Genomic DNA, 23,285 nt, shown 5'->3' with positions numbered 1-23,285 from the left:
TTGAATAATCGTTCCAGTGAGATGTTGTAATTATGCTTACAACATTTAACTCTATGTGATGTGGGACATTCAAACAGCCTCACATTAACTTGAGTATAGATTATGCAAGACCGAAAAGACCCAATCAGAGTGTGAGGTTTTTCACTAATCATGCACAGTGATTGGAAATATATGTATCCTTACAGAGGGAATTTGGGATATCTCTGTATCATTCCATAAATCAGAAAGAACTGTTAACAGCCATAAAACAAAGTCAAATTTCAGGGATGAAAGGCTAGGCTATGAATGATATCTGAACAAACTCCTCTAGTAAGGCCTTCAGAATGTTGATGGAAATGAAACTGAAAAGTTTGTCTTATCTGAAGTGGAGATTTCTAGTGAGAGAGTATAAAAAAACACATTTGAAGAAAAAACACAATTTAAAGAAGTATTTTAGCGTTCTATTAATTTCACTATACCCTGCATGTTAACAGGATGAGTATCTATATATAGTTCACATAAATGAGGTATTATCATATGTTAACTTTTTCAAAATGTAGGAGAAATATACAGAAGCAATTGACAAATTAAGAAAAATAAAAACACTTGAATGTGTATTTTGTATTTGTTCTTTCCACTAGCCTAGAACAAGACATGTTATGGAATCAAAGTAGTCCAGACTCTCAAATTTGACATGGAAAATGTTTTTTCCTGTAACGTGTTGTGTATGTGGACATGGTTTGAACACGCCATTCCAAAACCAGGGTCATTAATATGCTGCTATAACAGCCTCCTATCTTCTGGTTGTTGTCCAACCTAAAGTGGGACCGGGCAGTAGAGATGTGTGTCTCCCCAGCAGATACAGCAGTATCTCATGCTTCTACTGTACGACATTTTAAAGGCCGATATTTGACATTTACTCCACTACATTTATTTCAACAATCAGTTACTACAGTAGTTACTTTGTACATATAGAAACACATGATATCCTGATGCGGTGTAATGCAGTAATGTTCAACTAATCTACACAGTATTTCTAGTATCTAAGTTTGTCCAACATTGACCAACTACAAATTCTTTCTTTCTACTAAAATGCTCTTACATGTAAAAAAACCAGGATCAAACAATATCCAATTCAATATAATACTGTGAACAGATCCATTCTGCTTTACGAGTACTACTTTCTATACTATAAATCATATACTAAACAGAACTGTACTTTATAATTCTGTCAAGTTCTGTCAAGTCCTAGTGTTCATCACAACATGATTTATACCAGATGTTCAAACTTTTCATTATACATATCCAAATGTGTTCCATGTCTGCAGAAGGTGGTGGAACGTGGTGTGAAATAAAGTGGAGATCAACTACTGAACTGAATAATGTGAGAGTAAATCAGCTTGAGCTTTCTGGCATCTGGACGTTGTGCTATCATTTCTGACCAAATATTTATTTTTCTCCTTTACAGACAATGACAGAGTTGCCTTCACTTCTTTGTTTGTTTAATTAGAAATGATTTAGGTCTGATCTCTCTAGGGACGTCTACATTTCCTGTTCAAAATATCTAATTCTCGCAGTGTACAGTGTGACATGGTCATTTGTGTGGTGCCTACACACAGTGTACCATTTTCAGAACGTTAAACTTTGCAACAAAGACCTCGACACATGAACTGATAATCTCATGGGTATATTTTCATTTTATCTTTTTTTGAAAGGGTTGTAAGGAAACTGAGGTCATGTGAAAGAAAAGGTTACATTTGTGAACCTTCCCCACTGAATGCACAACGCATTCTGTTAATGGAGGTTAGCCAATCTTCTTCAAATACCAACAATCAAATCCCACAGGCACTCCCCCCCTTAACAGATGTTTTATTAGAAACTCACTTTGTCCATCCATCTTCTCCCGCTTGTCCGTGGTCGGGTCGCGGAGGTAGCAGTTCTCACTAAGTGACAAAGTCTTTGTATTTGGTCATTTTTACTGTTCAGTTATGAATTCTAAAATGTTTTCTCTGTGAAATGGTAAATGCTAATTCAAACAAAGCTCTTCATCATTCGTGAACATCATTTTGTTGAAGAAACTGAAAATTATATTCTGGAGTTAGGTCAAGTCTATTTATAAACCCCAAATCACAACCAGAGTTATCTTATCATTCATTTAGGGCAGGGCTCCCTTCACTCTTAAGTTAATTCACTTTCATCTAAAAAGCAGTAACATTCAAACAGTAATTGTAGAACGAAATTACACAAATGGTTAGCGACCATGGGCACAAAGTGTCCTTACAAAAAATGTGTGCTCGATTAGTTACTTGAAGACCCTTTGAAAGTGTGTTGCTTCTCTCATAACATCAGCCATCACAGCTCTTTCTGAAAGTGTAGCCGACAACAGGTGTGATCTACTTTAAAGCTTTGGACTTTCTCAGGAGTCTGACATGCTTTGTTTGGGGGCATTACATGTTGCCAAATAACACTATTAGTCGTAATGTCTGCAGCTCAACTCCTTTAGTCAGGGAGAAGGTGCAGTCTGGTGGTCAGAGGATCCAGCCTCAAAACAGTCATGGAGCTCGGAGTCACAGGGGGCGCTGCAGACTTCTTCATCAAACATTCTTAATCATGACAATAGATTTTATTCACTGCAGAATGTTTTCTGCTTTCTTCTTTCAGTGGAATTCAAGCAGAGGTGGATGAAGTAGTCAGTTCCAGATTGTAGGAATACTCTAATCATTCAAAAATATTACTCAAGTAAAAGTAGAAAAGTATTATAAATATAGTTAAAGTAGCGACAGTAAAAGTAATCCTTGTGCAGATTGGTCCATTTCAGAATAATAAATATGATATGTTTTATAATGATTGATCATTAAAGTGTTCTCAAAGCTGCTAAAGGTGCAGCTAGTTTGAATGACTTTGTATACTGCAGTGTAGCTTGTGAATTTACTTCAGGTGGAACTAAAGTCGGATTCAACACTTGATTATATTTCACATCATTCATCCACATCTGTAAAGTAACTAAAGGTATTAAATACATGTAGTGGAGGAAAAGTACACCTTTTAATTCTGAAATGTAGTGAAGTAGAAGTACAAAGTATCATCAAATGGAAATAGTAAATGTTGGAGATGAATGTTCAAACTGGAGCCACAAACCACCAGAAGACAGGAGTTTAAACTTCTTTGTTTTATTTTATCAGGGTATGTTGGTGGGATGGTAGCTGTTGCCAATGGTTCTAGTAGAAAGGTGAAACAAAACTGATTACAGCATTTGCACATTAAAATACTTCAATCAAATTAGAACTAAATTATATTCATTACTACATTGAACAACAAATGTGTTCAATACCATTGAGGTTACTCAAGTGCAAACATCACAATTACAAAGAGGATTCTACTTACATTGGTAAATCAAAAGACACATGGCGAACAACTACCAAACACTCAATCCTGGTGTTGGTGTTTGAGGACAAAGAGGAGGAAGTCTTCTTCTTCTTTTTTTTCTTTAATGGCGAATCGCTTCCACTTGGAGCATATATCGACACCTACTGTTGAGTTATTACATGTTCATATTAAATCCTTATCCTCAGACCAGTGCTTTTGAGGAATTTGAAGATCAGCTTGTTTGCTTCATTTCTTGATTTACTTTCATATATTGCCTTGAAATCCATGTCCTTGATGTTGAGTTGTTCCAGTGCAGTTTTCAGAATGAATCTTTGTCTGTTATAGTCCGGGCAGCTAGAAAATAAATGATGTATTGTCTCTGGTTGTTGGCAACCATCACAATTGCCATTTGGATGTTTTCGAATCAGATGCAGTGATGAGTTTAGTCCAGAGTGTCCCAATTTTATCCTGCTGTTAATGCTCTGTTCTCTTCTACTACTCCCCCACGTGCTTCCTGTTCCTACTTCCCTTTGTATCTGATATAAATGTCTTCCTTTGGTGTTACTGTCCCATAGTTTTTGCCATTGTTGTTTGATAACCACTTTTGTAAAAGATTTGACTTCTGCTCTACTGATGGGTACCATAATATCAATCTGGTTTGCTTTCAAACTACATTTTGCCAGTTGATCCACTACTTCATTCCCTCTAATACCCACATGCGCTGGAACCCACACAAATTGAACAACAATTCCCAGATGAACTAACCTAAACATGCTTTGTAAAATTTCATGTAAAATATCCTGACGACATTCTGAAGAGAAGTTGTTTATACTCTCCAGAGCTGCACTGGAGTCAGAGCAAATGACCACTCGCATTGGCTGTATTTCCTCTACCCACTGAAGTGCTAGAGAGATAGCCATCATCTCTACTGTATATACTGCAATGTGATCACTTGTACGCTTTCCCACTTTGACTTTTAACTCAGGAACATAAAATGCACAACTAGTTAGACAATTTTCTGGATTTTTGGATCCATCAGTAAAAAAAATTATAAAGTGCCCATATTGTTCATGAAGAACAGTGTTCACATAAGCCTGTACATTGAATTTTTGTTTTTCATTGAATGTACCCGTTTCAATAGTGATAAATCTACTATAGGTTGAGGTAGCAACCATGGTGGAACAGCTGATAACAACACCGTCGGACTAATATTCCATTCTTTAACTTTGAACTCCTTACATATTTCCGAAACACAAAAACAAAAACTTTCTTTTTTTATTTTGTTACTTTCCCAACTTGTTTGTGCAGTTTGTTTAGTAGGGTGAGTATCATTATGACCCTGTAGATTTGCCCAGTAATTAACAATTAACTGCTTTCTCCTCAAAGAAATAGGTATGAGGAGGAAGTCCTCATCCAGGCCTCTATTTATAGCCTGTGAGGAACTTCTACCTGCTTCCCTACACAGTGCCTCTTGTGGACAGGAGGGTTACACACATGCAATTTCTAACAGTAAAGTTGAAGTACCTTAACCCTCCTGTTGTATTCGGGTAAAATCTGACCGATTTACTACTTTCATCAATCATAACTTTTTTGTTTTACATTCGATTGCATTAAGGCTTTATGATATCCTTCACAGTAGACATTTTAACATATACAATTGCTGACCACCACTTTCATTGCATTTTGGATGATTTAGTCAACTTTGTAACACCCATGGTGTTCCCGGTCAAAAATGACCGCCATAAAGAAAAGGAATTAACATCCGGATCAGATAACACACACACACACACACACACGCACGCACACACACACACACACACACACACACACACATACACACACACACACACACACACACACAGAACAATTTGACACATTCCCCACTCTTCTGGTCCCATCCCCCCACATGGATCACACCTGGCACACCAATACATGTTCAATGTCTGTTCTTTGTATATTTTCTGCAGTTTTTCATGTATACCAGTAGTCTGATACAATATTTACAGTTTGAAAGGGTGTTAAATGAAATTTGGTGAGGATTCATGGTTTTTTGTGTTAATGTAATAGCAGTTAAAACAGGATCGGTCAAATTTCACCGCGAACACCAAAGTAAGGGGGGGGGGGAAACGAACACAACAGGAGGTTTTACAATTGCACTTAAAGGTGGGGTAGGTAAGTTTGAGAAACCGGCTCGAGATACACTTTTTGTTATATTCCATGGAATGCTCTTAACATCCCAATAGCAATGAATATCTTAAGTGCTTTGATAAAAAATCCATAAAAAAATGTAATCTGTGGAAGCCGTAGTTCTGTAAAAAAAGCGACCAATCATCTGAGCCGGCCCGGCTAAAATAACTGGATGGCCTACCTGCCTGTCAGCCTTCCATCTGTGCACAAATTTATCTCATGCCCTCATTGGTCATGTGCGCGTTCGTTTGTGTTGGAGGAGGGGCTCTGTAAGGAAGTAGCAGATTTCCTCCGGCTGTGTATTTTCAAATTCTAGCGCACTCGAGCTGGTTTCTCCAAAATTACCTACCCCACCTTTAAAGTACGGTACTTGAATAAATGTAGTTAGTTACTTCCTACCACTGAATTTTAACATATCCCTGCAACTTAATTATAGATGGAAGAGTAAAAATGTAATATTCAATAATAACAAATATGACTGTTTTGGGATGTTAACAGCTTCTGGTTTTGTTAAACATCCAGCTGCTGTTTGAGTTCCACAATGACATTAAGTGTAATGTGAACCATGTACCTTGTCATGTTTATTATTCAAAACAGGAAAGAAAATAATGAGTTGCTCATGTTTATTAGAAAGTCTATTTCGTGTTTATTTCCCCTATACCCAGATAAAACACACATTTCAGTTAAAATCAAATGAAACACAAATAAAAACAGCTTGACAAGTACATTCCATTTCTCAATAGCTGGAACTTGTGTGTTTGAGGCAGTGGATCCAGAAGTGCACTTAACATTTCATTATGTTTGGTCATTGTCATTTATATACACACATGAGACTAAACATTACTGTGGATTGTGTGGCTGTAAAATCGTGAAGCTACGATTCCACAGGGATCAAGTGAGGTTTAAAACATAAGAGTCAATAAAAGCCAAGGTTGCTATGTGAATGTGGAATGTAAAAAACACAAAAAAAAGGATACTGCATTGAATAATGCCAGTCCTGCATACTCAGTTATAACTAATCTCTGTCCAAAAATGTCATAGTTTCTTTCATAATTATCAAAGTGATTTGATAGAAAAACTCTTATGATGCCATTGTTCCAAAATGCACTTAATGAGTCGATAAAACAAACATACTACATAGCACCAGTAGGTTAAAACAAATCATGCAGCAAATTGTGTTGTTTCCTTCTTGTTGTTAAAAAAATATTTCAAGAATTTGGGTTAAAGTCATTTTTTGTGGAATCCAGTGAAGCCACCCTTGCTTTGGCTTTGCATCAGTTTACAGTATGGCCATTTTGGATGGTTTGGAGGAAGCTGTGTCCTATGTTCTCATCGCAGCGAGGACTCCTTGTTTGAGGGGTGCTGATAATGAATGAAAGGAGAAACCTGGTTAGCCATTTAATGAAGAAAACAACATGTATTTGTTTCTATGGGGACTTCCTATTGTTCTGAAAGCCCATTAATCCAAAACACCAGTAGTCTGAAAATGATGCCATGGGAAAAAAATCTCATTGTCCAACAGGTGTGATCCCAACAAAACCCCCCCATTATTCTGAATGCGCAACTCCCTGCAACAAACGGAAGCACATGAGTGATGACATCATCGGAACTTCACAATTTTCTTTTTTCCAAACTTGGTGACGGCAGAACTACCTTATGATTGGCTAGTAACCGATGAAGGCAGCGTTGGACCACCAACTCATGTGTACGGAGTAAAATTACTTTTGCCAGCGGAGTTGAGCGGCATTTCAAGATGTTCTCTTCATGGGTCAGTAACTTGATCATAGCTGATCAGAGATACTGGAAGATGATTATTATGAACAGAACATGTACCTGGTTTTCCACAAGCGTTCACACACTCCTGATGCGTGTCGAAGCGATTCTGGTTCCCACCACAGCCTCCATACCAGAAGCGCGTGCAGCTCTTACTGGTGGCATCGAAGTGCCACTTCAGGACAAACTTGGCACAAGTTCCTTCCTCTTTGGAAAGCTGGCAAATGTCCACAGCTGTAGAGCCCGCTGGGAGGGAAGTGACAAAGAAGATCATGGAGAGTATACAAACACAACGCAACTACAACGACACATATCACTGGCAGGGCTGCATGCTTTAACTAACTGCTCACTAAATAACTTAATAAACGTAATGTCTAGTGGAACGTCACGTAGAGGATTACCCAATGGAAATAAGCACAATGCTGCGATGTTGCAAGGAAATCATGAAAGCACTTTAATCACTGCAGATTTTCATTATTCCATAATCAATTGAGATAGAGCCCATTGCGTTTAGACTAAGTATTTCAGTCCAATTTACGGCAACGTCTAACCTTACTGACAAATTGAACTTGTCTTCTGGGAGGACTACTGCCAGAAAAACAATGAAGCATTGAACAAGGCTTTCCATTCATTTTCTCTGTGGTCAGGACTTGGCTTGCTCCTGTAACAAAAGCATAACCTTCTCAGATTTCCAAGCTTGGCTTTGACTTGTTTCCGTCATTTAGAGCAGCAGAGGAGCAGTGGAGGAGGTGGGTTAGTTTCCAGTTCAATACAAAGGAATTATTGTTTAGCAAAGTTTTGTGGAAATTGAATTATACAGTGATGCATATCTTTTTGAGAAAAATGCATAATATTAGGGTTGGTCTGAAAATTCATATCAAGTTTGTTTTTATACTCTACCAGGAAGGAAGTGCTTTTTCGTCTCTATTGGCTCACTAGCATATATGTGCAGCCACATCAAAGTCAGTTATGTCTTAAAAAATAAAGAGTTAGAGGGGAAGGAACAGTAACATAATACTGTGCAGAGGGATACTCAGTAGTGAATGTATATGAGATCTCACCAGGATCCAGGAGGACCTCCACCTGTTCAACCTGCTGCACGCGTGGCTCCGGCTCTGGCACTGTGGAAACATAACAGTTAGATGTGGTTTCAGCTGAAAGAGACAGATGTTCACCAGCTGCTGGACAACTATTAGGATGTGGTGATATACAGATATGAATTACCACAGACATTTACTATTCAATTATCATTGTCTGTAAGGCACATTAGCAGAATGCTTTCCGTTTACTGCTTTACCCTTCCAGTAAACCTATCATGGGATCATTGACATGTTAAAAGAGAATTCACAGGAATAACAGTAAACTTCAGCTTCTATAAATATCATGGAATAAATGAATGGTTTGCTAAGCCTTGCCCACTTAATTAGAGTGTCTACGCCCGTCAAGCTTCTAATTCTCGCACTGCCTGTGTGTGAGTTGGTTGGAAACGCTGCTTCCAGTAATTTGTGTAACTAAGGCAAACACAGCAAAGTGTCTTGAATATGCAAACTGTCAACAAAAAAAAAACAAAAAAATCAAGCTAAATGAAGAGCAGGACAAAGCCTTGGAACCTGATATACCAGCAACTAGGCTCAAACCCAAAACAAATGTGTCTTTATTCTGAAGGAACATATAGAGTTACATGACATATCCCTTGACTCTGGAGGTTACTGCTGTAGTTAACCACCTAGCAGGCCATGCTAGCATTCACAGCTTACATTTGAGCAGAAAAAAAAACAGTTTCATCTATCCTTTACATTTGTTCATCTTTTCGCTCTAAAAGTGATGCTTAAAAAAAGAAAACACCCTTTAAATAACCAGTACCCTCCTTTTTTAGAGACTAATTTTCACACCATTGCATTTTGTGGGGACATCCATGGCCTGGTGTGCTCAGCTGTGACTGGACTACAGTTGTTCTGGAGCAAGGTTTAGCAAACCTTTTTTTGATACACAACCTGCAGGTCTTTACCTGCAGGTTGTGTAACTGGACTTGGTTTTGTGCTGTGTTGTATCAGGCCAACCCAACCGTACATTCCCTCAGAGGGCCCAGCCCTGACAAACACTTACCTGACCTCATGCAGTTTTTCAGGCAGAGGGCCTCAGTGTCGAACCTATTGTCATTGCCTCCACAACCTCCATACCAGAACTGTGTACAGATCCCGTTCTTTCTGTCAAAGAACCACTTAGCCTGATATTCTTTGCACGGCATTCCAGGGTCATAGTCAAGTGAGCATTGGTCTGCAAATTCATTAACTAGAACATGCATAAAGAAAAGAGACAAGAGCAGTGATGGACGACAGACAGAGAGAGAAGATGAGTTTGTGTTAATATTTAATGAAGTATATATTAAACATACAGCATGTACTGTGTGCTGTTAAAGAAGATGCTGGTTATGGATACAATCATATTAATAAGGGTTCTTAGCTCTAATGGGTCAAATGAATCTTATACTTGATATGGTTCATTCTCCTAGGGCAAAGGAAATGGAATACAACATGCCATAACATCTTTCAAGGGCTACTGGCATTATTAGGAGTTTGGACATTTGAAAATAAGAAAGCATTCAGTAGAAAGAAAGAGGTTTAGGTGCAGGTTTATTGGTGAATCTCACAGTTAGTTATAACTACAGCTACTGTTTTGTTAGTTTAGTCATCCAAGATCTTTAGGCTGTGTGGTTCAGGTTACCAGCATGTTACCAATCCCAGGAGTCAAACCCATAAAATAAATATAAATTCTTCATCGCAGATAGCTAGGAACAGTCCCTGGAGTCTTGGCTGCGTTGTCTGTTAATTCATTTCTGGGACAGCATTGTGTTAACTTTGCTAGGACAATCATGTTCTTGCTCACAGTCCTGATCATGGTTTTTGTGTTTCCTGTTTTATTTTGAAAAGTTTTCTCCCCGTGTTTTGTCTGTTTTTACTTCCTGTATTTGTGTTTTCCCACCTGTTGAGATTGTTTGCCCTGTCCTGTTTTTTCATGTCAGCTTGCCCTCATTTCTATTCAGTTCTGTCGGACCCTTGTGTGTGTTTGTCGTACATCGGGAGGTTCTGTTCAGGTTTGGCTTGCCTTGACATGTGTTTTCTTTCGAGTGTTTGCCCTATCCACGCTACTTCACTCCTTCCTCATACACACTGGCTTATCAGAGTACAGCGATCACTGAATACAAATAGTAAAGGCAGTATTGCTAAACGAATGATTGCAGGGCAGGTAGAGAAGCTTATCTCCTCAGACTCTCCTGTTAGTCACTTTAGATGTCCTCATGTCTTAGGAATGCCTTTAGTTTGTGCCTTCAAAGAAGCAGCAGCTGCAAAGCTTTACTCCTCGGACAAATATATGGGCTCTAAATATGTTTCCCTGCATCTACTGTCTTACCAACAAGAAGTTGATTTTTTACAATGCAACTTCAAGCAACCAAGACCAATAGTTTGAGCGGTAGGTTTTCTACTTTTTCAGAATGACCCACATTCTATTTTGGGCCTTTACATTTTTTGTTGCAAAATATTGCTGTCTACAGCATAGCATGTTATGTTCTTGAAACATCAGGTTTTATTTATCATACTGCCTAGGAAACAAAGTGAAATACAAACAGACCATAAACATCCTTGCAGCAGTAAAATATAGAGTAAATACTGAATGGAAGATCAAAGAGTGAATTTCTTCCAGCTTATTAACATTTCATGCAAGTTTAAAAAAACATAGTAGGAGGTAAAAGCAGAAAACATGGGCACATATGCATGTGTTTGCATGTGCAGTCACTCACCAGTTTGTGGTCTGTCCAGTGGTGTAGTGTTCACAGGGCTGCTGCTCCGGCTGGATGGCTTATGCTCTGCTGCTTCTGTCAAAGGGAAGATGTATTCAGTTTAATTTGGCTTGGCTTTGGTTTAAAAAATGTTTAACATCTCCCCTCCCCAAACACAGACACAAAAACCAACTATAACATGAAGAAAAAAAGACCAAGGTGTTTAAAAATGTCCAAAAAGACTGCAAAGTAAGGGTCAAAGTAGGGGTATTGCAATACATTCACATTTAAGATAACATGGATCATTTTAAATAGGAATAATTGATATTATGTTTAAAATACAATTATATATTATTATAAAATCTTGTATATGATCCAGCACCACTTAAGTCATTGCTGTTTCTTGCTGTACTTTCTTTGTCTTCCCCACCCAGAAATGTTCATATCTGGTGGAATTGATAAGGTTTCAATGTTGTGGGTGATGAGGCTAAGGAAATATTCCTTCCTGTTTTTTTAATAAGACATCAGCTTGTGGGATAAAAAACGTACGACTCATTTGTATAGATGTGTTTAAGGACCTACTTGTAGTCATGATGCCTTTGCGGGTGGAGACGACCTGTCCCTCGGCAGTGTGGGCGGTGACCACAGCGTGGTATGTCTGAGCGCTCTGCAGGTTGTCCACGGAGAGCTCTGTGCCCGACACGTTGGTCTTCAGCACCAGGGCGTGGTCGTGCAGCCGGGTCACCATCACCTCGAAGTACACAAAGAGCTTGGAGTCCGGGTTGTTCCAACGCAGCTTGAGGCTGCTGGAGGTCACGTTAGAGACGTGGAGCTCATCTGACTCTGAAGGGGGGAATACTCACTTCAGTATGGCTCTTGGCTATGGGGAAATGCATCCGTAGCTACTATTAGCTGTTAGCTATGCATTGCTTAAACGCAGCGGTGTCAAACTCAAGGTCCGTGGGCCGGATTGGGCCTTTCGCCGGATATTTGGACCTCATTTTAAGTGGCCCGCAAGAGCTTGAAAAGGAATATAATGTACACTACAATTGGCGTAATTGTTCAATATTTGCTTTCGATTATTTGCCCTAGACTTCTTCTTTCAGACGTAGTTATTTATGGAGTTATTACTAGAACTGATAATAATCCAATGCAGAGCCAATAATGTAATATAATACATTATATTTTATATATATTCTTAAAGTTACAACCAGCCTTTTGAGTGCAACCATAATGCTAATGTGGCCCGCAATGAAATTGAGTTGGACACCCCAGGCTTAAAGAATCAGAATTCAAAGTGAATAAAGCCGTATTTACCAGTCCATATCAAACAGTACTTTAAACTCCAAACTTACCAGTGTGCTTTCTTTGATGAACTGTCTGTTGGTTTTCATGATGTTTGTGATATTCCCTGTGAATATACCAATAAATCGTGAATAAAACCATCACAGTCCCAAAACAGAAACAAGTTATAAATACATACAAAATACTACAATACTAACTCCTGTTGGTGTGATGAAGAAAAGGGGTTTTTCAGGGCCTGGTCACTCTGGAACCACTTGCAGTTTTTGGAGACTTCAGGGGACATGTAGAAAGCATTTTCAACTAAAGAGAAGAATAAGGCAGAACATGGTGTGTCACTCACAGGGACTTGGATTAACCTATCAATTAATGGCATTTAGACAAAAAGAAACAAAAACATAAATAAAATAAATGGTCTTTGACTTACTGCTGATGTACTTTGGCAGCAGCTGGCCGAAGGTCTGCATGTGTTTGTCGTAAAATTGTGAGATGGTGTCCAGACGCTTAAAGAAGACATCCGACGGCTCACTGGCCATACGTGACAATACACGAGCGTCCCCAGCGCTCAGAGTCTCGCCCACACCCAGGATCACCAGGAAGTAGCCTCTGCACTTGATCTCAGTGGCAATACGCACCAGCTGCTCCTCTTCTCCTTCCACACTTCCTGTCACAAAGAGCAGCAGCACTTTCCTGGGACGTTGGAGAGGCACCACTTCAAACACCTGCTCCACGGTCGATTCGATAGCCGCCGCCAGCGCCCGGCCACCCTGTAGCTGTGGCGTCTTCTCCAGCAGGAATTTGACTATATCCTGAGCTGAGCTGTACTCGGTCAAACCAATGTCAACACGGATTGGAGAGCCAGTTTTGTTGTTGAGGAACTCGTAAGGGGCTTGCTGGATCACAGACACTCTGGGGTGGTGAGCGGATGTTGTGGGATTTGAAGACACTTGGAGCTGCTCAACGATGGACGCGATGTAGCGTTTAATTTCAGTAAAGACAGTTGGGTAAGTTGTCTCCGAGCTGTCCATGATGAAAGCCATGTCGATGTCCTCGTCGGTGGTGGAAGATCTCCTGTCTCGGCTAGCTGGCGGGGGCACATAGTCACACATCTGGTCCGGAGAGCAGACGTCTAAAAAAAAAGCAACCCCATAAAATGTATTTTTACTTTAGTCACTAAATGAAGGCGATGTATTTCGAATCCTCAAAAGTTGTATTGGAGGTACTCATTAAGCCAGTGTACTGTCCATAGTTTCCGTTAGCCGGTAATTACCGGACTTTGACCGGTAAAATATGCTGAAGACCGGCAAATCTAAATCTCTCCGGTCAAAATGTCTGGTCAAAATGTCCAGTCAAAATAATTTCCCCTTAGCACAATACCACATAAGTTGCGCAAAAATCACACGTAGCTATTTTAATTACCTCTCAAACTACCTAAACTAGTTATAGATATGTTTATTTTTACTGTCGGGTCACTCATTACTGGATCCGCGAGTTGCATGAGACGGGTACTGACGGGCTGTCAGGAGAGAGAGAGCTCCGTTTATTATTCCCGTGTTATTATAAGTTACTGTACACTTTGAATAATGTAGTTAATCTACTATAATTAGTTTGCTTGATATCAAATCCTATCAATTTGTTTTAAAGCTCAATAAATAACAAAGAAGACCTTTGAACGGCACTTTTCTCATTTAGTCCGGAAGATTTCAACTTTAATGGACATGTTGACCGGCAAAAAACTCTGGCACTGTCAGACCAATGGACCAATTTTTTTCGGAAACATTACTGCGATAAATATAACAATATAACATACAATATTATTTTCCAATTTCTAAAATAATTATATGAACAGAAACAGAATATTTTCAGGACAACCTTTGTATGAGATGCAAATATGTTTAAGACAATTTTTTGGAAAAATAAATCAGTGTAAATGTGAAAGATATATTAAGATATAATATTAACAAAAACTAATCTGTGGTGACATTATTAATGTTCAAACATGGAGCTCTTACCGAAGCAGACATGGCAGTTCATCACCTTCTGGAGGACTGAATTGTACTGAGCACTTCCAGGGCCAGGCAGCACGAGGACCTGAGCCAGGGCTGTGTTGTTCACCTGGAGAACAAGAGGGACAGTACAGTTCACTGCATCAGTTTCTACTGTAGAGACACTGTCAATAGGCTTATGTATATGCCTGTACTGCAAAGTTCCTCTTTGACATATAACAATAATAATTATTAATATTTATACAGTAGGCCTACTTTTGAAAACAAAGTTACAAAGTGCTTTCCGTGGACAAGTCGCTCAGGCGGCAACAGAACATGAGGTCAACTAACCCCACCCCACCCCGCAAACTATACAATGTTAAGTACAATAATACAAATGTAAAAAGAAAGTAAAGTCGAATAAAACATGGATGTAAAGTAAAAACGAGTAATGGTATTATTAGTAAAAGGCTTTAATAAGAGATTCGTTTTAAGAAGTGATTTAAAAGATGTCCCTGATTCTGCCAGCCTCAGATTCTCGGACAGGGAGTTCCAGAGCTGCGGTAAAAGGCTCGGTCACCCTTAGTTTTTAGCGTGGTTTTGGGAACAGCCAGAAAGAAGAGCCCTACCTGAGGATTTGAGGCTGCCACAGGCTCATAAGGGCACACAAGTCAGGGAGGTAATCAGGATCCAAACTGTTAAATCTTTAAAAGTAATCAGTAAAATCTAAAACCAATTCTAAAACAGACAGGTTACCAGTAAAGACAGACTAAATTAGGGGTGTTGGGGTCTAGCCTTATTTGTAAAAGATCTTGCTGCTGCATTTTGAACAAGTTGAAGGAGGGATATTGCTTTTTGGCTTAATCTAGAACATAAGGAGTTACAGTATTCCAGACGTGATGAAATAAAAGTAGACAAAAGTGGATGACTTAATTTTTGAAAAGATAGTAAACTGATCAAAACAGAAACTTCTGATTAAAAGAGAGGCTACTATCAATCATCACACCGAGGTTTCTGGACATTGGTTTTATATTTGAGGCGATATCTATTGTGTTTCTGCTCTGTATTACCTGCAGTGCCCTGCCGAGACCTCTGTCCTCACGGTTGACTAAGAACAGTGCGGAGATGCCAGCATCATGGAGGCGGAGAGCTGCATTAGTGATCTCCTGCGCCTTGTCGATGGCCCCGCCCACGAAGAAGACGGCCACCTTCCTCATGAGGAAGCCGCTGCGCACTCTCTTGAAGGTGTTCTGGGCCACAAAGTTCATGGCGGTGTCCAAGCCGCGCTGCTTTCGGGTCTGCAGGGTCTGCAGCCCCTCGATGCGCTGCAGCAGCGCACGTTTCTTCATTGCATCGGCAAAGCGGACCTCAGTGGTCACCTCATCGTTATACATGGTGACAGCCACACGAGCCCCTCTGGGACAGTTACTCTCAGAGATGGTGATGTCCCGGACCAGGCGCAGGACTGTGTCACGCATGTTGTTGAAGGCTGGGCGGCCAACGCCCTCGGAGATATCCAGGACAAAGGCCAGCTCAGTGGGGTAGAGCGGGCACTCCTGCTGACCTGTGGGTGTACATGTAGAAGATTTAGATTCTGTGTAACAGTGCATAAAGCACATATTTGAACTAATTCATACTATCATACTTACCATAACAGCAAGCTGGTAGGAAATAGGGGACAAATATTGTTTTTAGTCCCCAACACATGAGTATATTCATTTATTTTGTAATAACATTACTGTTGATTGCAGAATTTTACTCACGGCAGTTTTCTCTGATTTTCTTAACCAGGTCACATTGCTGAGAACAAAAGAGAAACACGTTGAGAGAGTGATCACCAGAGATGTGTTTTGCTATTTATTAAATACAGTTTCCAAACTGTGTATAGAAGCACATACCACAACACCTGGTCCCCTCGGTCCTTTCTGACCCTATTCAAATCAAATAAAAACAGTGCATGTTACCCATGACAAAAAGCATTTTTTTGCATTGCTTATAATAACAAATGTTGTAAAGAGCAACAATTTAGGTGAGCTCGAGTGTTAACTCCATCAAAACCATCCCTTTTCAGAAAGTGTTCGTATACTAAAAATTATAACTCCAGAAATGTTGCTACGGTAGCACCATGTCATTCATACAGAGGTTCCTCAAAAGGAATCATTTCATGTTGCTTACATATGGCCCAGGATGTCCGACCTCTCCCTTCTGTCCGGATGTTCCTATATTCCCAGAGACACCCTGGAAAGAATGACAAGTGTAAAGAAAAAATAATGAAAGCTATTCGTTTTTAGTTTTAAAAAGAGCTTGTTTTAATGTGCACGGTCATGCAGCTCATTCACAGCTAAGCCTGCATAAAGCTTTCTACTGTATCAGGCCACCGTATCACCGCATTCACCAAACATGTCCAGTGATGCTGGGGGCTTAGGCTAAGTGATACCATACAGCATATATACATATATACATACACATTTACAATGTTTTATCAAATGAATCAATCGAAGGATCTCCAAACATACCCTCTGGCCAAGATTGCCTATGGGTCCAGGGCCGCCCTTTGTGCCGGGGTCACCTGCTGCTCCCTGAAGTGATGGAAGGGAAGTGAATGGAAATGAGAAACAGAGTTACCCTGTAATCTACAAGCTGTGATGAGATTCTACTCAGGACTCAGTGTTGTGTATTACCTTTCGTCCTGAGAATCCTGGGAAGCCCTCATCACCCTGTGGAGGGAAATGCATACTTTGAGAATTGTTTATTTGTTTATTTGTATCCTTTTTTAATAAATGTATATATCCTTTTTGTTTTTGTTTGTAAGGTATTCCCTTTGAGTTGTTTCATTTATTATTTTTCCTTTAGTTGTGAGTGCTAGATCTGCTGTATCTCCTGAGGATTCTTGACCTCACATTGTCCTTTTCTAATCATTAGATATATGAGGCTAAATACAATTTTAACACTCATTTTATTGAAGATGACAAAAACCATGTTTTTATTACCATACATTGCTTCAGATTATTAGAGATAAAAGTGTACTTGCCTTTCTTCCTGTAAGCCCTGCAACGCCAAACCCGTCTCTGCCGTCTTCCCCCTTTGAAACAAAGGAGAAGAAGAGAAAGGCTCGACCAACGTGCAATCAAAGTCAGAGTACTTATTAAAGACAGAACACAGGGAATAAGATCCGTCCCAGCAAAAACACCAATTCCGTAACACAACAGAGTCGTTTTCAGATAGAGATCCTTGCTTTAAAGCAAACGAGGCAGTGAGGTAGTGGTAGTTATTCAAAAGATTATCTAATAACTGTCTGATATTTGGACATTTGTTTCCCTAAACAATATGACAAACTGTGTTTATCTGATATCATGAAGAATGGTTCTTATCTGGCCAACTTTCACCCTTTTACATTATGGAGCATGCAAGAAGATGTGTCTGCACTCTTACAGGCTCTCCACGGGGACCAAGAGGTCCAACAACACCCTTAGGTCCTGGGTCTCCTGGCTCCCCCTACACAGGCAGAGAGACAGGCAGATACAGACAATGAGACAGAGACAGAAATAATTACACGAGTGAATGTCAATGCTTCAAGTTAAGAGGGAAATTTATCTTTGAGCTGTCAGGATAGAGTTTCTAAGGATTTATATATTTGCAGTAGATCTCAAGCAGAACCTTGATGTTTTCTTATAGTGCTTTCATGCCGGCTGAAATAGAATATTCATATGTGTCCGAGATTGTAAGAGAACTGGGCTTAGGCCAGCGTGTCCATAAAGGAAACAAGCAGGTGACGGGAGAACATAAGCCATACAATTATCTTCCACTCAATACCTTGCGACCAAGAGCTGCTCTTCTCCCCTTCTCTCCAGCCGTACCTGGGATACCTCCGGGACCCTGAAAAATAAAACGTTAAAATACATACCATTTTCCTAAATAAAGTTATACTGTGCACCTTTTTTTCAGTTAATTAAACCAAAACAAATTGTTAATAGTTGCAATGTGTTGTTAATTTGTCTCTGTTCTTTATCTGCATTTGATCATTTTAAACCATTTCATTTTTTTTTTAAATGTGATCAATAAATATACATGTCCTTACTTCAATCAATATGATTGTAGTATGTTACAGACATAGCTAAAACAAATACTGAATAAAATGGTCCTCAGAGGTTCACTCACCCTGGGTCCAGGATTTCCATCTTCTCCTCTGGGTCCTGGTGCACCTATCGGTCCAGAGGGACCCTTAAAGAAGACAAACCAGACATTTATGAGGCACCAGTCTCTTCAATTTTAGAGCTAGACTTCCAACACTCAAATAGAGAATGAAAAAACACATTCCTAGATAAATAAATAAATCAGCCACAGTCCAGTAAAAACCATTTGTAATGATGCTAATGTGGCCAAGTAATGACAGCATTCTCTGTAATACATATTTGGCAGGTGAATTTGTGAATTGGATAATCTGCCAAATATTATGAAAAGAAGGACAAACTTACTCTAGATCCTCCAATACCAGGTTCTCCCTGAACACCCTCCACTCCAGGCTTTCCGGGATTTCCCTTTAACGACATGCCAACAGCAAAATGTTATTGTAACTACAAAAGTTACTGAAATATGTATAAAACAATGTATGGTATCACTATAAAGGGACTTACAGCTTGTCCAGGTGGGCCCCTTCTGCCATTAGGTCCCTAATAAAGTGGGAGTAGAAAAACCTTTTGATTAAAAAAACAGTTGCAAATTAGTATTAAACAAAGTTAGTGAAGATATGGTCAAAGGATTTACCCCTCTTCCAAGTTCACCGGGGCCACCCTTCTTTCCATCCTCACCAGGCTCTCCCTGTCATTTCAGAGCAAATGTCCGAATGAACCCAGCATGTAAACAAAATCAAGCAGGATCTGTTTAAAATGGATATTTGTTTTCATTTTCAAAGCATTATAATGTGTTAAGAGGGATGTTACCGCTGGTCCTGCATCACCGGGGTCTCCTTTAGATCCTGCACGTGTGTTATCTTGTCCACTTGTACCCTGTTAGTAAGAAAACACTTTTTCAAGTTCAACATTCAGCTGGTATAGGACTTATTATTTTTTAACAGAACTGTTAAAAGTATCCATGTTGAACACAGTGAACGTAGATGTGTTATAGATCCTGGCAGTAAAAGGACGTAAAAACCAGCATCCATAGTACTCACGGGGTCTCCTCGGATTCCCTGATCTCCTATGCCTCCACTTTGTCCTTTGAGGCCTTTGGGACCCTAAGAACAATATGCGAACATTTATCAGCACTAGCAATATGATATGTGTAAAGATATATGGGTATATAAAATGTAAAAGGTAATGTATCCAGTCACTAACTCTCATGCCAGGGTTTCCACTGTCTCCGGAGAGTCCAGCCACTCCACTTTTGCCCTGAAATATAGAGAAGATACATATTAAAGCCCATAATCATACATAAACCAAAGCACATCACATATTTTTCACACATCGACTCTTTGGTGGGAAGACAGGAAGCTCTCAAATCTGTATGATGTATTACATATAAAGCACAAAGACTTAATGACAAAATCTAATATTATATAACACACACTTACCTCTTCTCCATTAATGCCATCAAGCCCAATTTCTCCAAATTCACCCTAAAACACATTTACAGTTGTCAGATTATCAGTCCAACATTCTTTGCTGACAGTAGAATCTAATAATGACGAGTTCTCCTGAGAGAACATACTCACCTTTTCTCCTGAGTAGCCACGAGAACCCTGAACAAAAGGAAAACAGTTTTATCCCATTATGTTAATACAAAAAAAGAATGTTGAACATTTAAAGTAAGAAATTAGTTTAAATTGAATGTTAAATGTAATATCAATGCCTTTACCTTGACACCCCTTTGTCCAGGACATCCCTGGAAACCTTGAGTTCCATTCACACCAGGAGGACCTCTCTCTCCCTGTCATTACAGAATAAAGACAATACATTACAGAGACAGAATAAAGCCGGAAAGTACATTTGAAAATAAAATAAAGTTGGTGGAGAAAAAAAAAAAAATATATATATTGATTAACATTGTTTGAAAATGGTTTTATCATTATACATTAGGAAAGAAAGATGGAAACATCATCAGACTGTGACGAGGCATTAAAACTCACAGGTCCTCCCTCATCTCCAGGATGTCCTTGGCTTCCTGTTAATCCCGGACCACCCTAAAACAGATATTACCAAAACATTAGCTTTTGAAAAACAATGATGAAAAAAATGGAAATTCAGGTGTTGTAGCAGCAACAGAATAAGACAGAAACACATGGGATAATAATACATACAAATAAAATAATGCAAATAAAATAATACAAATAAAATAAGATAAAATAGGAGTAAACATGTAGTAATAGTATGAATAGCAATAACAAGAAAGACCTGAGTCAAAGTCTGAACCGGTGAATGTGCATACCTTTGTTCCTGGAAGTCCAACTGCTCCTCGGTCTCCTCTGGTGCCGGTACATTTGCACGGCACTGCACAGCACTCTCTCTCTGCAATATTGTCCTACACAGCAAAAACCCAAATGTTAAGTTCTTCAATGTTTAATAATAACGCTCACAAAATACTTCCGTCTAACTGAATAGAACTCACCAGTTCTTCCATCAGCTCATAGTCCAATTCCATGACATTGACTCGTAAGGGTCTGGTGTACCTAAATCCGCGACCAAATTCCAGCAGCAAAGCCTCCTCAAATTTGGGCACCCGCTCGAGCCCAACTAGAATGAAACTGTTCACTCCTGTTTTGTAATTAGAAGAGTTTAAGGAACATTGATTACTTATGAATATAACATGAGCATTTCACAAGTTTAAGGATAGGTAGTCATTAAGGACTGTTGCATCATCTGTGTACCTGACATCTGAAGCTCCTCAACTCCTTTTTTCAATTCAGCGTATTGGGCGTCAATACCATCAGTCAGATGAACAACAACCTTAAGTAGAACAGATAAAATCAGTTTGACACATCCTTACGTTCTCCATGGGTCTATTGTTTAGTCCATTTAAAATAAGAAAAAACAGATTATGTTGCCTCTTTCCTGGTCTTTATATATGTATGTCCAAATACAGGGTTCAGCTTTTATTTGTTACCTAAATGTTGATTAAATATGAATGAAGATTAACTTGGAGAATGAAACAACTGAACCTGACATGAAGCAGTGTGCTGGAGAGAAAACCTCTTACAAGAGCTCTTATTGTACAGCGGTGTTATAGTGTGGAGGTTCTTGTCTTGTGAACAACGTTTAACAAGTATATAAACTGGCTACAGGAAGCACTTTCAGCATTCCAGCTTGATGTTTGCCTGCCATCAAGAAGCTCACTTACTTAATGTTAATTAGCAAAAGCTTACATTTCTTAACAACAACAATAGCAACTGTCAGTGCATTCTAAAAATGAATAGCTTCTACAGGTTGCACACTGCCCTTTGCTGATAAGAAAGAAAGAGTTAGGGCATGTTCACACCGGAAGCACATAGACGCAAATTCATTAACTCTCGGTTTTTAATAACTAGTATCAGTATGTCGTTATTTCAGCATCATTTTTAAACATGTACAATTAAATCACAGTCAAATATGTTCCTTTTGTTGTAGTTGGTATCTAAAATAGTATCTACATGGAGCCACACCTCCTCGCTAGAGAGTCTAGTTTGAATGACGCGAGTAAACACAACTGAAAAGCGATGCAAATGTTTGCATTGTGTCTGGTGTGAACGCACCATTAAAGTCTAGATAACAGAATATATTATAACTTTTGCAAATTTGATTTTGGCCTGGCATATCTGTTGTTAAAACTGTTTCAGTAACCAACCTTGAAAACGTCATGTCTTGTTTTGAACCTTTCGATGTAAGCTGAGATGGTTTTTCCATTTAGGACAAAGGGGCCACGCCTCTGTAGGGCTTTGAAGGCCTCAAAGAGACCTTGATCATTTTCTGTAAAGTCCAGCTGAATAGGATTAGAGTTAGAGTCCATGGCCAGCATGCCCACTTGGACAGACGGAATCTGCCCGGATGAGCAACTGATAGCTGCCATTTTGGAAATCCTCTTCAGAATGGCTTCCATCCTCTTTTGGAGGCTGGTCTGAGCACTGAAGATGTCTTGTTCAGAAACATCAAAACCCACCAACACTTCTATGCTGCAGGCTGTAAGACAGAGCATCTGTTATTAGACATTTTTGCTAAACCACAGAAACTGAAACGTTTACATTTTAGCTGCAAAATGTGAAACAGCTCATGAAAGGTATTACATGAAAAAAAACAATATATCTTACTTTTAGTAGATTCTGGCACACCAACACACAACTTCCCTTTCACTTCATCATCCAAAGTCTCCAGGATTTGCTCATTCAGCTCGGAAAGTTCCAGATAGGTGCTTGCTCTAGCCACAGTGGAGGACTCGCTTGCTAGGTTTTCTAATTCAACCTCAATGTCGCCCACTCCTATAGCAAAGACTCTCACACCTTTTTTCTTCAAACCAAGAGCTGCTGTTTTTCCATCATCAGCTGAACGTCCTCCAGTGAGAACCATAAGGATCTGAGGAGTGCCATCATCCATCCTACTGCCTTTTTCTTTGGTAAAGTAAACATCTTGAATGTGGCGAATGGCAGCACCAGTGTTGATTCTACGTCCACCTTTGTATTCTGCTCGGCCAATGGCACTTACAATGTCTTGCTTGTTCTTGTATGTGTTGAGGTAGAATACATCAGTAACATCTGTGGTATATTGCGCCAAGCCGATCTGAAGGTTGTCTTGCTCATTGAAGAACAGATCAATTAGGTTGGTGATAAATGTCATCACTTCATTGAAGTTGTCCCTTCCCAAGTTAATGGAGCCATCCACCAAAAACACTATATCAGCCTTTTTGGATGGCACGCCTGTTGATGCTAAGAAGAGAGAGGCGAAATTGGTGAG

General features: G+C 39.4%; 1 protein-coding gene across 3 annotated transcripts in view; it reads right to left on the bottom strand.

The window, feature by feature from the left end:
* Positions 1 to 6,154: 6,154 nt before the first annotated feature.
* The window catches only part of LOC307029901 (collagen alpha-3(VI) chain-like), an 86,616-nt gene continuing 69,485 nt past the window's right edge, over positions 6,155 to 23,285 (bottom strand). For 2 of the 3 annotated variants that reach the window (XM_079665998.1, XM_079666000.1), the window contains 36 exons: positions 22,646 to 23,257; positions 22,186 to 22,517; positions 21,233 to 21,311; positions 20,974 to 21,119; positions 20,794 to 20,886; positions 20,495 to 20,548; positions 20,224 to 20,295; positions 20,081 to 20,107; positions 19,940 to 19,984; positions 19,704 to 19,757; positions 19,541 to 19,603; positions 19,311 to 19,376; positions 19,135 to 19,188; positions 19,005 to 19,040; positions 18,846 to 18,908; positions 18,529 to 18,591; positions 18,184 to 18,246; positions 17,803 to 17,865; positions 17,402 to 17,452; positions 17,052 to 17,087; positions 16,887 to 16,949; positions 16,546 to 16,608; positions 16,269 to 16,301; positions 16,134 to 16,170; positions 16,020 to 16,031; positions 15,441 to 15,934; positions 14,398 to 14,500; positions 12,813 to 13,514; positions 12,586 to 12,688; positions 12,439 to 12,494; positions 11,666 to 11,926; positions 11,105 to 11,179; positions 9,412 to 9,597; positions 8,367 to 8,426; positions 7,366 to 7,551; positions 6,155 to 6,894 (listed from right to left, as the gene is read on the bottom strand). In XM_079665998.1, coding sequence (XP_079522124.1) covers positions 6,854 to 6,894; positions 7,366 to 7,551; positions 8,367 to 8,426; positions 9,412 to 9,597; positions 11,105 to 11,179; positions 11,666 to 11,926; positions 12,439 to 12,494; positions 12,586 to 12,688; positions 12,813 to 13,514; positions 14,398 to 14,500; positions 15,441 to 15,934; positions 16,020 to 16,031; positions 16,134 to 16,170; positions 16,269 to 16,301; positions 16,546 to 16,608; positions 16,887 to 16,949; positions 17,052 to 17,087; positions 17,402 to 17,452; positions 17,803 to 17,865; positions 18,184 to 18,246; positions 18,529 to 18,591; positions 18,846 to 18,908; positions 19,005 to 19,040; positions 19,135 to 19,188; positions 19,311 to 19,376; positions 19,541 to 19,603; positions 19,704 to 19,757; positions 19,940 to 19,984; positions 20,081 to 20,107; positions 20,224 to 20,295; positions 20,495 to 20,548; positions 20,794 to 20,886; positions 20,974 to 21,119; positions 21,233 to 21,311; positions 22,186 to 22,517; positions 22,646 to 23,257 — 4,547 coding nt within the window. In that variant the 3' untranslated portion in view covers positions 6,155 to 6,853. The remainder of the gene's footprint in view (positions 6,895 to 7,365; positions 7,552 to 8,366; positions 8,427 to 9,411; positions 9,598 to 11,104; positions 11,180 to 11,665; positions 11,927 to 12,438; positions 12,495 to 12,585; positions 12,689 to 12,812; positions 13,515 to 14,397; positions 14,501 to 15,440; positions 15,935 to 16,019; positions 16,032 to 16,133; positions 16,171 to 16,268; positions 16,302 to 16,545; positions 16,609 to 16,886; positions 16,950 to 17,051; positions 17,088 to 17,401; positions 17,453 to 17,802; positions 17,866 to 18,183; positions 18,247 to 18,528; positions 18,592 to 18,845; positions 18,909 to 19,004; positions 19,041 to 19,134; positions 19,189 to 19,310; positions 19,377 to 19,540; positions 19,604 to 19,703; positions 19,758 to 19,939; positions 19,985 to 20,080; positions 20,108 to 20,223; positions 20,296 to 20,494; positions 20,549 to 20,793; positions 20,887 to 20,973; positions 21,120 to 21,232; positions 21,312 to 22,185; positions 22,518 to 22,645; positions 23,258 to 23,285) is intronic. The other variant, XM_079665999.1, reaches the window with a different exon arrangement.

The sequence above is a fragment of the Notothenia rossii genome (assembly GCF_949606895.1).
Source record: "Notothenia rossii genome assembly, chromosome: 2".
Lineage (NCBI taxonomy): Eukaryota > Metazoa > Chordata > Actinopteri > Perciformes > Nototheniidae > Notothenia > Notothenia rossii.
The sequence above is the reverse complement of the archived record's forward strand: the minus strand, read 5'-3'. Positions and strand labels throughout refer to the sequence as shown.